The following is a 14,446-nucleotide window of genomic DNA, read 5'->3' as shown; positions in this document are numbered from 1 at the left end:
GGGACAGGTAACATGACTACTGGTTCACAGAAATGCTATGGTCTGATCTCTTTTGGTTGCTATGAAAACCAATGCTAGGTTTTATTTCCTGCTACAAATAAAAACACTGAGAATAACGGCCATCACAATTTTGAGAGCAGGACTTTCCTTCTTTCAGAATCCTAATTTTGCAGACTTTTGTTGGTTAAAACTAAAAACAAAAAAATCAGGAAATTTGCATTTGTTCTTAAAACACACACACAATCTGTTCTACTATAACATAAGACGTTTTTTTAAAAATTTTAAGTGTGATAGAGAAAAAAAAATAAATGCAGTGAAGGTACATTTATTCAATGTTATGAAATAAAATTCAAAGTTCCACTTTTTAGCCTATGTGTCTCAAGAAGACTAAATATAAATCTTTTTATATATATATATATATATACACATACATACACATACATACTTTACTTGCTCTTTGTCAGCTTCTGAACTGGTACCACTCACAATTAAAGGCACTTATACAAAAATCGCAGTTTGGTTTTTGTGGATAATTTCCTCTTAATTTTTGTGTACTAACTGCTATAGGAGAATACTATGATAACCTTGTGCAGTAGGGATTAGGGCCACTGTGATTCGTTTAAATAAGTTTTGACTTTATGTCTCATTTCACAAAATGTCCACAAGAAACTGAAAGTGGGGCACCACCACTTTAACAGAATCAGACCATTATTTTCTCTTTGCCTTGTTTTTAAAATTGGGAGTAGTAGTAGTAGTAGTGGGAGTAGTAGTAGTAGTAGTAGTAGTAGTAGTAAGAACCGCCTACTTTCTGTTTAGCAACGTTAACTTGGTTGAGAACAAAAGAATTCTGCAGTGATTTCAAATAATTATAACTGGATGAAAGGACGTATAGAATGCAGGTAACCATAGCAACAAGCCTCCTGAGTCATGCAACAGGCCGTTGATATAGAAATAACCACCAACTCAAAAGAGAAAACGTATGCTGTTAGGTGCACTAAATTTTTTCTAGGTTTATTGTGCCAATCTAAAATGATCTCCCTACAGTTCAATTGTCATAATAGTAAAAGTTAAGGAACATGAATAAACAGGAAGAATTGACCTGATTTTACGTGTGAATGCTAATCTAATCTAATTTTAATCTATTTGTGTAAATCTTATGAACAAAACGTATACCGGTGTGTAGTTGGGGTTGTCTGAGTAAGTGAAGAGCAAATGAATTGCCCTGAACAATGAAGCACATAGCAATGTACATGAACGCTTTCAGCTGCTCCGGCTTTACATAAAGAATTCATGAACATTAAATGCCTTCATAATTTTCTGATGGTTTCACACTGATCTGAATTTATCTGCAAGAGAAGAGATGTCTGAAAACCTCCGATAGCTTTATCCAAACAGAAAAGCGAAGACAACAGGCAGGGGCTGCACTGAATGACCCGTCGACAGCTTTGCTTCACATTTCCATTTATTGTGGGGATCATCAGACGCTGAAAACAGTCCTGCAGCAATGAGAGTCTTGAGCATGTTATGCTCCTCCCTGCAACACCTGGCAACAGCGACATGGCAACTGTGGCTCGGCAACCATGCCAAGCACCGAGTCACAAGCACTCATGCACACCCAGCGGTGTCTGGGCCACCGGACTACACAAACAGGAACCAGAGGCTTACAGGGCTTAGCATGGGATGCCTGAGGCAGAGAACACACACACACACACCTTCTCACTAAACATCTACACCATATACTGAATGAATGTTAATATGTCAGCTTTATAGCACTTAAACTAACACAGGTATTTTTGTATTAATAGCTGTCCATTTAGTAGCATCTTCATTTCCAACACTACTGTGATCCAAAATCCACTAATAACCACTCTGAAAGCTTTTAGATTTGATTGTCTGCTGAGTGTTTACTGGGAAGAATGCCACTCAGGAAGAGGTGCCTAAAATGCTTACATTGCAGTGTCCTTATTGAGTATGAGCAGTAGGAGGATTTAGGGCACCTACCTAGAGATGCACCTGTCAATATATTATTAACTCTTACCTCTTAGTCACAAGCCTGCAGACTGTTTATCACCTGAGTCTGCACTTCACCTCAGCTCTAAAGAGGTTTGTAGCATCTTGTGTTTGATGTTTCTCGTCAACACTTAGGGAAGGAATGGTTTGAAAGAAATGTGTTGTTTTTATGTGGTGGTGGGTGAATTTGCCACCATCGTTATCAGAAGTTCACACACTGTGTTATGTTCACTGACAGAACAGATACGTAATTACAGGAGCTTATTTCTCTCTGGATGTGTGTGTGTGTGTGCATGTGTGCTGTTCTCTTTATACAGGGTCAATTGTCACAGAAGGAATCTGGTGTAGGCCACTCTTTCCTGTCTCCTGTTTTATAAAGCTTTGGCTCAAAGGTCACACTGACTTGTTTGGTAGTTTTTCAAAGAGCTTTATGACTCAGGGTGACAGTAATGGCTGTAAACCTTATACATGAAAGAAAAAAAAAAGCATTGAAAAGTTACATTTTCCTCATTTTTCTTCAGTCTTTCTGTGCTTCTACTGTACATCTGCATGTGTTCACATATGGAGCAGTAATAGCTGTAGACTCCCTTGGATCTTTGTCTACAATTTATCACTCTGTGCCTCTATTTAGGAGCTGCCACCTCCGCCCCACAGTTAATGTTGAGGGTGCAAACACTTTCACTGACTAGATTCTGTAGATTATTTTGTTGTGACGTTTGAACTGGCCAACCACCCGCTGCCAGGGTTTACTGGTTTGTTAAAGAGTATCCCCTCACACACACACACACACACACATCAGCCTCTATAAACCATTTTGTCTCCCCAGCAAGACTCAGTCTCGATGAGTGTGTCAGTAATGAAGACTGCTGCCGCTTTACTCTCGATCTGTGTTTGGGTAAACACTGGCTTTCATGCTGCTCCTACAGGTATGTGATGGACCACAGATATAAACACAACACGCCTTTAACAGACACTTGTGTGCAATCAAGGTCAGGAAAACAAGTTTTCATCCTGTTTGTCAGGTTCCAAGTGTGGAGTTTCTCAGGGGTGGAACCCAGTTGCTCAATATTTGAGGGTGGTTGGAGGGACTGAGGCCAGATATGGATCACACCCATGGCTGGTAGTGTGGAGCCAATCAACTTTTTTCTTCTTCTTTAATTTTTTACTCTCTTTTTTTGCTGTGTTGTCTTGGAATTGGGTGTTTTTTGTGCTTGCAAAGAAAGTACAGTGTAAATTACAGTGACATTAGACTGATCAAATTATGATTGTGAGTAAACCATCACTATTCCCAGTAATGGTGAGAAAAAAACGTTTGCTCCAAATGATGAATCAATTACATCCAGATTCTTCCTTTGCACCAGGCTTTCTTCTGTACTGTGTATAACTGTTTTCAAGTGCATAAACGCCAGAACTCTGCTAAGCCTGTGTCATTTATGCTCAGGTTTCACTTCGCCTCAAGGCCTCTCATTTCTGTGGAGGGGCCATCCTGACAGACCGCTGGATTATGACTGCTGCCCACTGCTTTGCATCAGTTTCAAAGTACTGCTCTTGCAGGCCTCTGCACCCCAACCACCTCTTTTGTGTTGCTGGTTGTATGAACATTACATTGTCATGAATATAATGCTCTCCTCCTCTGTCCAGAGAGTATCTCAATAAAGTGAGAGTGGCAGTGGGAGAGTTTGACCGCAGAGTGGTTGATGAAGACGAGCAAGTCTTTCGGGTCAAGACTGTCTCAGTGCATGAGAAGTACCATCATGCTTTTCCTATGAGCTATGATATAGCTCTGGTAGAGTTGGATCAACACATCCAAATGGGCAGGTTTCCATTCTGAGCTTTATTTCAGTTTGATCAGATTGCAACACTGATCTCATTTTTGATATGCTTTTACAACAGGGGTCCATGTCCAGCCTGTATGTCTACCTTTGCCTGATGAGAAAATTCCTTCTCAAACCAGTTGCATTGTGGGTGGATGGGGCAGGATGAAGGAAAGTAGGTGGCTTTTTCATTCTCAAAGTAGACTGGAGTTTCATTTATTTGTTTAAATTTATTACTGTTAATCTGTGCTACTGTGTTCTAGGAGGTAATCTTCCTGCGGTACTGAGACAGGTCCAGCTAAACCTGGTGGACCCATCCAAGTGTATATATGTCCTCCAGACAGTCAAAGGTTCAGTTCAGAACCAGCATCCAGTCCAGTCTGAGCCAGCCATGACAGTTGTGTGTGCCGGGCCAGAAAGTGGAGGGCGAGATGCCTGCCAGGTAAAAAAAAGACATCTGCAACATTTTTCCATTGCCCTCCAGTTGGTTGAAGAACACAGCACAGCCTGAGCTGCCAGAAGCAGCTTCATTTCATATATGCACACTGTGAATCAGACATTCAGTCTCATTACTACATAGTTTCAAATCATTTTTATGGTATTTTTACTCATCTGTCAATTCACCCTCTCTCCAGGGGGATTCAGGAGGTCCTCTGGTATGTCTGGCAGGGTCTGGCGCAGGGCACTGGGTGGCACTGGGTGTAACTTCCTGGGGTAAGGGATGTGGTCGGAGCTGGGAAAACAACAGCATCCGCCCCCCTTTCAGAAGAGGGTCTCCTGGGGTTTTTACTGATGTCAGGCTGTTGCTGCCCTGGATCAAGCGTAAACTGCAAGAAGGTAGGTTGAGACAAGGTTATCAGTGGATGAGACAAAATGATTGCCTCTCAGAAGCCATCATGAACAGATCACAAGATGATGATTGTTTATGTTTTTTTAGAGCTGGAGTCAAACTACTGTCTGAAAAATGGAGCACAGAAACAACTTTGCTGGGATAACACAATGCAGATACAAGCTGACTATAATGCGTCAGATGGATTTTAACCATTTCTTATAATAAAACACTGAATTAGAAAAGTTTTAAATTTATACTTGAAGATCCTAGACAAACTATAGCTGTCAGAGCAGTTGGGGAGTCGGTGTCTTGCTGAAGGCCTCATTAGCACTATATGCAGTATTCTTGGAGTTTGGAATGAAAATCAGGAATTTTCTGCCTGATGTGTATCTTAATAATTTGTCTTTTTATTATACCAATGAACATGCTAATGTTGAGGTTTCATATTAGCTGTAAAATGACAACTTTATAAACAAAACCATCTGTACATATCTAAACCATGTCATAATGTATTTATTGGTGTCAAATACATCTATAGTGGTATACATTTTATTTCTTCATATTTTTCCTTCATCTTTTTGTGTTTGCTTTAGCTGGTGAGCAACAGCGGGTAGTGGCTTCATCAAGTGAGCTGTTTTTCATCTTAGCACTGCAAGTCTTATTCATCTATATTTCATCAAGTGCACATGCTTCTTTGATGTACGTAGCACTGTGTGTGTGTGTGTGTGTCATAGGACTCTGCAGTGTGAGAGATGGGCCTGTAGCTGAAAGTGAGGGAGTAATCAGAATCCCCGCCCTCCCTGGTGATCACTATGACAACAATGAGTGAGTGACACTTCAGAGAATGAGAAACTAGATATGAGAACAAATCAGTGGAACTGGAACCAAACACCGCAAGACTAATCATTTTGCTCTGTAAATGTATAGTGACTGAAATGGAGACCAAAAGATGGATATGCACTCACTCAGTGAGAATGTCGAAATACCTAACTTAGCTTTTAGATTATTTATTTATAATTCAGTTAATGTTGGGCAATGTTTCATACCTGGAAAACTTGTGTGTGTGTGTGTGTTCAGGTTGTGTTTGTGGCACATCAGTGTTCCTGCAGGTTACAGTATTCTACTGGAGTTTGAGCATTTTGATCTGGAGAATGATACTTTCTGTCGCTTCGATCGACTTACTGTTTCAGTAGGGATCCACAAGCCTGTTGGTGAGTTTTAAATACATACATACAGACCATGGACTGATTAATGCAAATATTTATAAAGAGTAGGATAAGAAAGTCTGTCTTATTAAGATCAGTCTTATTTAAAACTAAGTAAGCTAAGCTTATTAAAAGCTAGGATGCTGCACACAGTCTTTTTTTTTTTTTTTTTTTTTGTTACCAAGAAATAGTTTGAGTTTAAGAATGTGTCATTTTTGCCCTTGTCTTTATTTTTACAGGTATTTTCTGTGGGAGTGTCCCACATTGCCCAGTGTTTCTAAATCATTCCCAGGAGGCAACACTTCTCTTCTCCTCTGATATTAGCAGGAAAGGAAGTGGCTTCATCATTAGGCACCGTGCTGTCCAGGGACACTCTGATCTTGGTGGGGAGCATAATATAAAATATAAACACACACAAACACAGGCACATATAGTATCCATCTATCACCAACACTTAGCTTAGACTGTATTATATATATATATATATATATATATATATATATATATATATATATATGTATATATATATAGTACTGTGTGTACATAAACACATCCTCTGCTGTGTTTATTGATTGTGGATCTTGTAGCAACATTGGTGTTGAGAGGCAGCATATCCCATGACACAATAATAAACTGCTTAAGACAAACACACACACACACACACGCACACACACACACACACACAGTGTAGAGAAGATAAATTCTCAGTGTGTGTGCATTTGTGAGAATCTGGTTTGTCTAACTATAGTAATTCTTGGTGTGTCTGCTGGTACATGTGTGCATTCAGGATGCGGGGCAGTTGTTCTGGTTCAAGATGAGATTGTTGTCCATAGCCCAAGTTACCCACAATCCTATAGTAACAACTGTGTCTTCCGCTGGGTTGTCTATGCTCCACAAGGTCATATTGTTAAGGTGATGCACAAAACCTACTGCCTGACACTCTTTATAACGCAATGTTATCACATAGTCTGTCACAAAGTGATCCGGCTAATTATTGTGTGGTGTTTTAGCTTGATTTTGCAGATATTGATCTGGAGGAGTCAAACAGATGCTTATATGATTCCCTCACTGTACTGGGAGATGTGGAAGACGCAGAAGTTATAGGTAGGTTGAAATGGTTGGTCATAAACACCTTTCCCCCAAATTCAATTGCACATACTTTGTCCATGCGCTTTCTCCCATTCTTTCAAAATTATCTAACAATACATTTTGTCATGTTTTGTGTAGCGGTGTTGTGTGGCGCCAGTATTCCTCCTCCTGTCCTGTCCTACCACAGCGTCATGGTACTTCAGTTCACTTCAGACAGCAGCATCACACATAGAGGCTTCAGGGCTACACTAACCTTCATCAGCCGTGAGGGTAAATGCAGTGTGTGTGTGTGTGTGTGTGTGTGCCATGAGGGTGAATGCAGTGTGTGTGTGCGTGTTGTACGTAGCACAAGTAAAAACCACATGAATCCCAATCTAAATCCACATAAACCCAGAGTGAAAACTAACTATATGAAATCTAAAACAACACAAGGTAGAATGGAAGACTGTATGCAAATGACAATGAAATTTATATTGCCGCACAAACTGCCTCTCTTATTTTCCTGCAGATCTCCACAATCCAGACAGGTCAGGTTCAGAAATTCAGAGAGACATTTGGACATGTCCCCAAGACAATGTGACAGCTAAACACCGACACATCAAAGTGAACGGTTGGTGTTTTGTTTAGACTTTTTATTATTCTCATAGGCCTTTTCTGAATTTTTATGTGTTTGACTTAAGGTTTGTATATTTACAAAGGGTAATGACAAGAACACTCAGTCCTGGAAAATGTTCTGTGAATGGATAAACATAATGAGTAACTCAGGTCCAAAACAATGAAAATTCAGCTGCTGCACGGGATCTGGATTGAGTCAGTGTCTCAGTTTGCCTCTGTTCTAACCAAAGTGTCCACCAGTGGTTTTATGGGTCCAACTAAGCAGCCTCAGAGGCATTTAGAGTGACAGTGGGACATGTAACGCTGGCATTACAACTGAGATGTTGTAATGCTTATCCAGCATAAGCCACACAATGACACACACATACCCCTGCTAACTACTTCACAGCTCTAAATACTGAATTAAACATCAAACATAGATGTATTATATACTGAATTTAAAGCTTATTTTACCCTGAGCACCTGTCAATTACAGCACTTTCCCTTTTTTGTTTTAATTTACATCATATTGTTTCTCAGTGTTTAATTGTTTTCTGGGTCCTACACACTAAATATATAAGTGCAAAGTGATCCAATAATGATACATAAGTATAATTCAGTCACTGTCTCCATGAGGGAAAACAAATCTCACTTCTGTTACTGAGCTAACACTTTGTAGAGCTGTGAGCTTTTGTTGTCAGCTCCCTGTTCACCTACTTTAAACGAGAATTAAGGCATAAATACAAAAACACTGGGAATACAGTTGTTCTTTGTTCGAAATTTTGCTGTAGATTTTTATTGTACCAAATGTTGGCTCAAAAGAATTTCACCTTCAAAGCTATTTATCTCTGGTTAGAAAAGCATGATGACTAGTTTTACTTTTGTAATAATTTCTGACATAAAGCAAACATAAGCATTCATGTTCAGGGTATTTCTCCTTGATCCGTCCCAGAGAGACAAAATCCCTCAGCAGGCTTCCAGTGGCAACCGCATGACTTGAGAAACTGGGGGAAATGGTGTGTGTGTGTGTGTGTGTGTGTGTGTGTGTGTGTGTGTGTGTGTGTGCGTGTGTGTGCGTGTGTTTGTGAGAGAGAGAGATTTCCTCTGTTAAGTGAGTAATATACTCTGGTGGGTTTCTAGCTAACAAACATGGCAGTATTTTATCATAAGACCGTGAATTTAGAAATCAGCCCTTAATTAAAAAAACAGCCTTTTCCAGTTTTTTATTTTTTATTCATTTTTTTTTTTCTCTCTTCTGACTTGTTTTCTACCCTCTCTTTTCCATAATTAATCCCTATCTGTTTATCACCACTGTCTTGCTGTAAACCAGTTAGTAAGTTACAGTGGGTACGGAAAGTATTCAGACCCCTTTAAGTTGTTCACTCTTTGTGTCATTGCAGCCATTTGCCAAAATCAAAAAAGTTCATTTTATTTCTCATTAATGTACACTCAGCACCCCATCTTGACAGAAAAAAACAGAAATGTAGAAATTTTTGCAAATTTATTAAAAAAGAAAAACTGAAATATCACATGGTCATAAGTATTCAGACCCTGTGCTCAGTATTGAGTAGAAGCACCCTTTTCGAGCTAGTACAGCCATGAGTCTTCTTGGGAATGATGCAACAAGTTTTTCACACCTGGATTTGGGGATCCTCTGCCATTCTTCCTTGCAGATCCTCTCCAGTTCTGTCAGGTTGGATGGTGAACGTTGGTGGACAGCCATTTTCAGGTCTCTCCAGAGATGCTCAATTGGGTTTAGGTCAGGGCTCTGGCTGGGCCAGTCAAGAACGGTCACAGAGTTGTTCCGAAGCCACTCCTTTGTTATTTTAGCTGTGTGCTTAGGGTCATTGTCCTGTTGAAAGGTGAACCTTCGGCCCAGTCTGAGGTCCTGAGCACTCTGGAAGAGGTTTTCTTCCAGGATATCTCTGTACTTGGCCGCATTCATCTTTCCTTCAGTTGCAACCAGTCGTCCTGTCCCTGCAGCTGAAAAACACCCCCACAACATGATGCTCCCACCACCATGTTTCACTGTAGGGATTGTATTGGACAGGGGAGGAGCAGTGCCTGGTTTTCTCCACACATACCTCTTAGAATTAATGCCAAAAAGTTCAATCTTGGTCTCATCAGACCAGAGAATCTTATTTCTCATAGTCTGGGAGTCCTTCATGTGTTTTTTGGCAAACTCTATGCAGGCTTTCATGTGTCTTGCACTGAGGAGAGGCTTCCGTCGGGCCACTCTGCCATAAAGCCCCGACTGGTGGAGGGCTGCAGTGATAGTTGACTCTGTGGAACTTTCTCCCATCTCCCTACTGCATCTCTGGAGCTCAGCCACAGTGATCTTTGGGTTCTTCTTTACCTCTCTCACCAAGGCTCTTCTCCCACGATTGCTCAGTTTGGCTGGACGGCCAGGTCTAGGAAGAGTTCTGGTCGTCCCAAACTTTTTCCATTTGAGGATTATGGAGGCCACTGTGCTCTTAGGAACCTTGAGTGCTGCAGAAATTCTTTTGTAACCTTGGCCAGATCTGTGCCTTGCCACAATTCTGTCTCTGAGCTCCTTGGGCAGTTCCTTCGACCTCATGATTCTCATTTGCTCTGACATGCACTGTGAGCTGTAAGGTCTTATATAGACAGGTGTGTGCCTTTCCTAATCAAGTCCAATCAGTTTAATTAAACACAGCTGGACTCCAATGAAGGAGCAGAACCATCTCAAGGAGGATCAGAAGAAATGGACAGCATGTGAGTTAAATAAGAGTGTCACTGCAAAGGGTCTGAATACTTATGACCATGTGATATTTCAGTTTTTCTTTTTTAATAAATTTGCAAAAATTTCTACATTTCTGTTTTTTTCTGTCAAGATGGGGTGCTGAGTGTACATTAATGAGAAATAAAATGAACTTTTTTGATTTTGGCAAATGGCTGCAATGACACAAAGAGTGAAAATTTTAAAGGGGTCTGAATACTTTCCGTACCCACTGTATCTGTGACTGTTTTTGTGATCTATGTGTGTGTGTACCATCTTTTTGTTACTTAGTGGGAACTGAAACTTGTTTACATGTGGGGACTTGGCTTTCTCATGAGGACAAAATCCAGATCCCCATAATGTAAATCGCTGAATTTTAAAGAGACAATTTAAGGTTTAAGCTTAAGGTGAGCTTAGGGTTACATTAAGGCTAAGGGCTGGGGTTAGACGGGTAGTGGTTAAGGTCCCCAGGGAATGAATGTAAGTCAGTGTCAAGTCCCCATGAGAAGTAGAAAAATGTTTGTGTGTGTGCATGTGTGGCGGGAGGGTGTGTCTCCAGGGTTCACCTTCACCACACCCAGTTCCTCAGGACTTTGATGCTGCTCTGCTGTGGTTTTATCCTGCTGTGCGAAACAGGCTGTGAATGTGAAAGTGGAAGGTGTATGCTTAGTAAACTATTGTGCAATTATGTGTTAATGTTATTCTATGTATTAATGAAAACTTGAATTTACAAACTTAAAAAAAAAAAAGCTTCAGCTCTAGATTGCTGTTGTATGACTTTGTTTTGTTTGATTATGCCTTTAGATGCATATATCCAATGGCCAGTCATATCAATAATCTAACTTATACAGAACAGAAGTCTTATGTGAATATAAAACACCACAACAGCTGTTTATTAGTAAGCACACTACGTTTAATGCCACAATTTTCCACACAGTTGCAAAGCACAGAAGCTCCCCTTTTCTGATTATTAAACTTTACATCATGTATGACCGTGTTTGCTACAAAATATACCAAACATTAGCTTGCATACATGCCTGATGTGTTAATTGTTGATGCATATTAAATACCTGCCCAAAGGCAAAGCATAAAAGCCTGTCAGTACAGGTACAAGTCATCAGCCACTCAGGATCATGAAACTGTAAATGGGTATTGATTTCAGACTGTCTTCACTTCCAAACACGTTAAACTATTAAATGTCAGTTACTATTTAATTCAATAAGAAGAAATTAGTTAGTTTTAATCTGTATATGCAGATATGATGTTTGTTTGCTATAGATTCCTTTCAAATCTATTTTGTAATCAACTAAATCAAGAAGAGGGATTACAGTATAGATCGACACTTAGCCTAAGAAGCACAACAGTTCTGTTTTTTAACCATCCTGTCAGGACAACACACTCTGGGCCTACACCAGACAAAGATGAATATCACATGATGCAGCAAGGCGCCCAGTGTTATGGCCACACAGCTCACGTGATTGCCCCAGGCATGGTATTATTTAACTCTAATTCTGCTTTATCATGATATTCAACTCATGAAAACTGCAGTTTCACTAACTCTCTGTTATCCAGCAACTGGCAATTCGTGTTTTTCTGCTTTCGTCTCTTGTCAACAATCTCACAACGGCTAAGATTTAATTTGTGACTTTTTAAAATGCCCAGACCCTCAGTTTGGGAAGTCTTGTCATGTGCCAGTATGAAAATAATGTGCTTAAACTTAACAAGGGAAAAAGTAGTCATTAATTGCATGCTTGTAGTTTTTTATGTATTGTAAATTATTGCCCATCTGGATGTGGAATTTTCCATTAAGTCAGGACCAAGGTGTGACTGTTGAGGGTACATTTGTCTTCCTACCAACCGTCACTTGTCTTTAAAACAATGCAAGAAGGGGACTTTGGGGTTAATTATGATATTGGCATTGATTTCATATACCACAACAACTCTTGGTGCTGGTGTCAGTAGAATATCTCTCTGAAAAGCAACTGCTGTACTGATAGGCAATATAAAAGGACATGTGTTTGTAGGTACAGTGTGCCCTCTAGTGATTGAAAATAAAAGTCAAATCAATTCAAAACTGTAGTTATTTCTATTAACACAGTCTGTGAATAAAAGCAGAAATTTCTATACATGGGCTTATTGTGTAGTGTTATTGGGATAACAGAACTACATATAAAGACTGTAATTAATAGATTTTTAACTTTTTTGGCCTCATTGTAGTTTATTCTTGTGCAGCCAACACCTTCACCCCCAAGTATTTAATATACTAGAGTGTAATACTTTTTATTACTTTTCTTTTCGGCATTGTGTGACTCTTATCTCATCTTATCTTGTAATTACATACATATTTTTATTTATTTTTTTTTTTTTTCTTGTTGTTTGGCCCTTTAATTGTTTCCTTGGCAGCAATACTCACAAACTAGAAATACAAACAGATTCCCAGGAAAAGTCATATTGTTCTTGTTGCTGCAGGGCAGGCACAAGGTGGAAAAAATAACATTAATGATGTGTCCTAGAAAGCAGACGCAGTGAACTAAGATTTATGTTACCAAGACCTTGGAACAGGCACAGTTAAATGCAATTCAACAGATTTATCATTAATGTTATTTAGTCCTCCTTTGCTTCGACTACAACTGCAACAGTATAAAATGGACTCATTTTAACTTTTCAACATGGATTTCTGCAGGGAATTTGTAGAAAAAGAATCTCAGACTTCATGCTCATACTGGCAGCTGTCCAACAAACCACTAAGCAGCTCCACTGCAGCAGCTGGAAATCAGGGCCTTCCTCAGGGACACTTCGACTCTTTGAAAGGAGCTGTAAAAGAGGAAGGTGGCACTGATGAACTTGTTGATTGGTGTCTTGACAAAAGTAAAGATCCACACCGTAAACTGAAGTGTGCCCTCTGGTTTCAGAGAGTATGTGGATATCACTTATAAATTACAATAATAAAATAAAATGTACTGTTCATAATAGTTTTAAATAACTCGTAAGAAACTTTTTATGTTAGATGTGGTAGAATGTCCTGTTTTCTATTCATGGATATTATTTTTAATAACACTTATGTAATAAGTCAAATCTGAACTTATTTTGAGGTAATGGCTGATTCTTTGTATTTGGTATAACAGATCCAGATGTGCAACAGTCCAGCAGCAGAGCTGTGTCCTATCACGATGAAATGGATCAGAAGAGCTCAGAAGATCCCAGAATGGATCTGGACAGGGGCTCAGATGATGACTATAGTGGAGAATTCTCAGGGACTGGACAGTAACCTGCTAGGAGGCGGCCTCTAGACAAAAATGTGTAAATATATGGACTGAGGCTGGTGGTATAGTACATTGGTGCATTAACCTCTTACTGTTATGCTGAAGTTAGGGCACTAAAAAGTTGCACTACAGACTTTTAAAATTAAGTTGGAGCCTTTAGATGAGGGTAAAACTAAACATGGTAATGATTACAATCATTTTCATTCATACAGGACATAGTGACCCTGGTATTGTCAGTGTTTCAACATTTAAACAAGTTTTTCTGCTGCTTGGTTTGGTTGCTGGATGTTTCCACCATTGCATTTAGTTAGTTTTAGCTCTTTCCATTTCTCTGTTCACTTCTAACTACTTTTAACACACTTTTGATCAGCACTCTCATTTCATTATCACTTATAAATTCCAATAACTTCAAAATAAATCATACTTTTTATAATTGTTTTGAATAACTTGTAGTAAACTTTTTATGTGAGATGTGCTTAAATGTTGTTTGTTTATGAATCAGTACATGATAAGGAGTTACAGCTGATTCTGGTTTGTGGAAAGCATCTTGTAGCTGGTATTTTCTTGATTATTGTGAAATAAATATACCAAAAATTACCCCAACATAATTTTACCATCCTGTTTGTCCACCACTTTGGTGCAGATTGAAATGTCTCAACCACACTCTGACTTTTACTTTTACTGTTGCTACTCTAAGTACATTTAGCTAATATAAGCTACTACTACTGAGTAACATGATTTTCTATGCAGGACTTGTGACAGACTATTTTAACTCCACCACTGCTCATCTCAAAACTGTTTTTCTTTATGTTTTTATGTGTTTATATGATTTCTATAGAGCACATTGTATTTCATCATTACAGATAAGGTTTTTAGTATCATAATTTTTTATCCATGGC

The 14,446-nt window shown here is 39.2% G+C and overlaps 1 protein-coding gene across 1 annotated transcript; it reads left to right on the top strand.

Annotated features, from left to right (window-relative positions):
* Positions 1–3,914: 3,914 nt before the first annotated feature.
* Positions 3,915–14,194, top strand: LOC113133121 (ovochymase-2). Its single transcript, XM_026311703.1, has 12 exons — positions 3,915–3,999; positions 4,088–4,266; positions 4,460–4,661; positions 5,250–5,282; positions 5,391–5,481; positions 5,734–5,867; positions 6,101–6,244; positions 6,649–6,773; positions 6,872–6,965; positions 7,089–7,220; positions 7,459–7,560; positions 13,410–14,194. Exons 1-12 carry the CDS (start codon positions 3,990–3,992, stop codon positions 13,550–13,552), a joined length of 1,389 nt encoding a protein of 462 aa, XP_026167488.1. The 5' UTR covers positions 3,915–3,989; the 3' UTR covers positions 13,553–14,194.
* The last annotated feature ends 252 nt before the right edge of the window (positions 14,195–14,446 follow it).

Source organism: Mastacembelus armatus, chromosome 6 (genome assembly GCF_900324485.2).
Source record: "Mastacembelus armatus chromosome 6, fMasArm1.2, whole genome shotgun sequence".
NCBI classification, from domain to species: Eukaryota; Metazoa; Chordata; class Actinopteri; order Synbranchiformes; family Mastacembelidae; genus Mastacembelus; species Mastacembelus armatus.
Note: the sequence above shows the minus strand (reverse complement) of the source record. Positions and strands in the feature narration are given on the sequence as shown.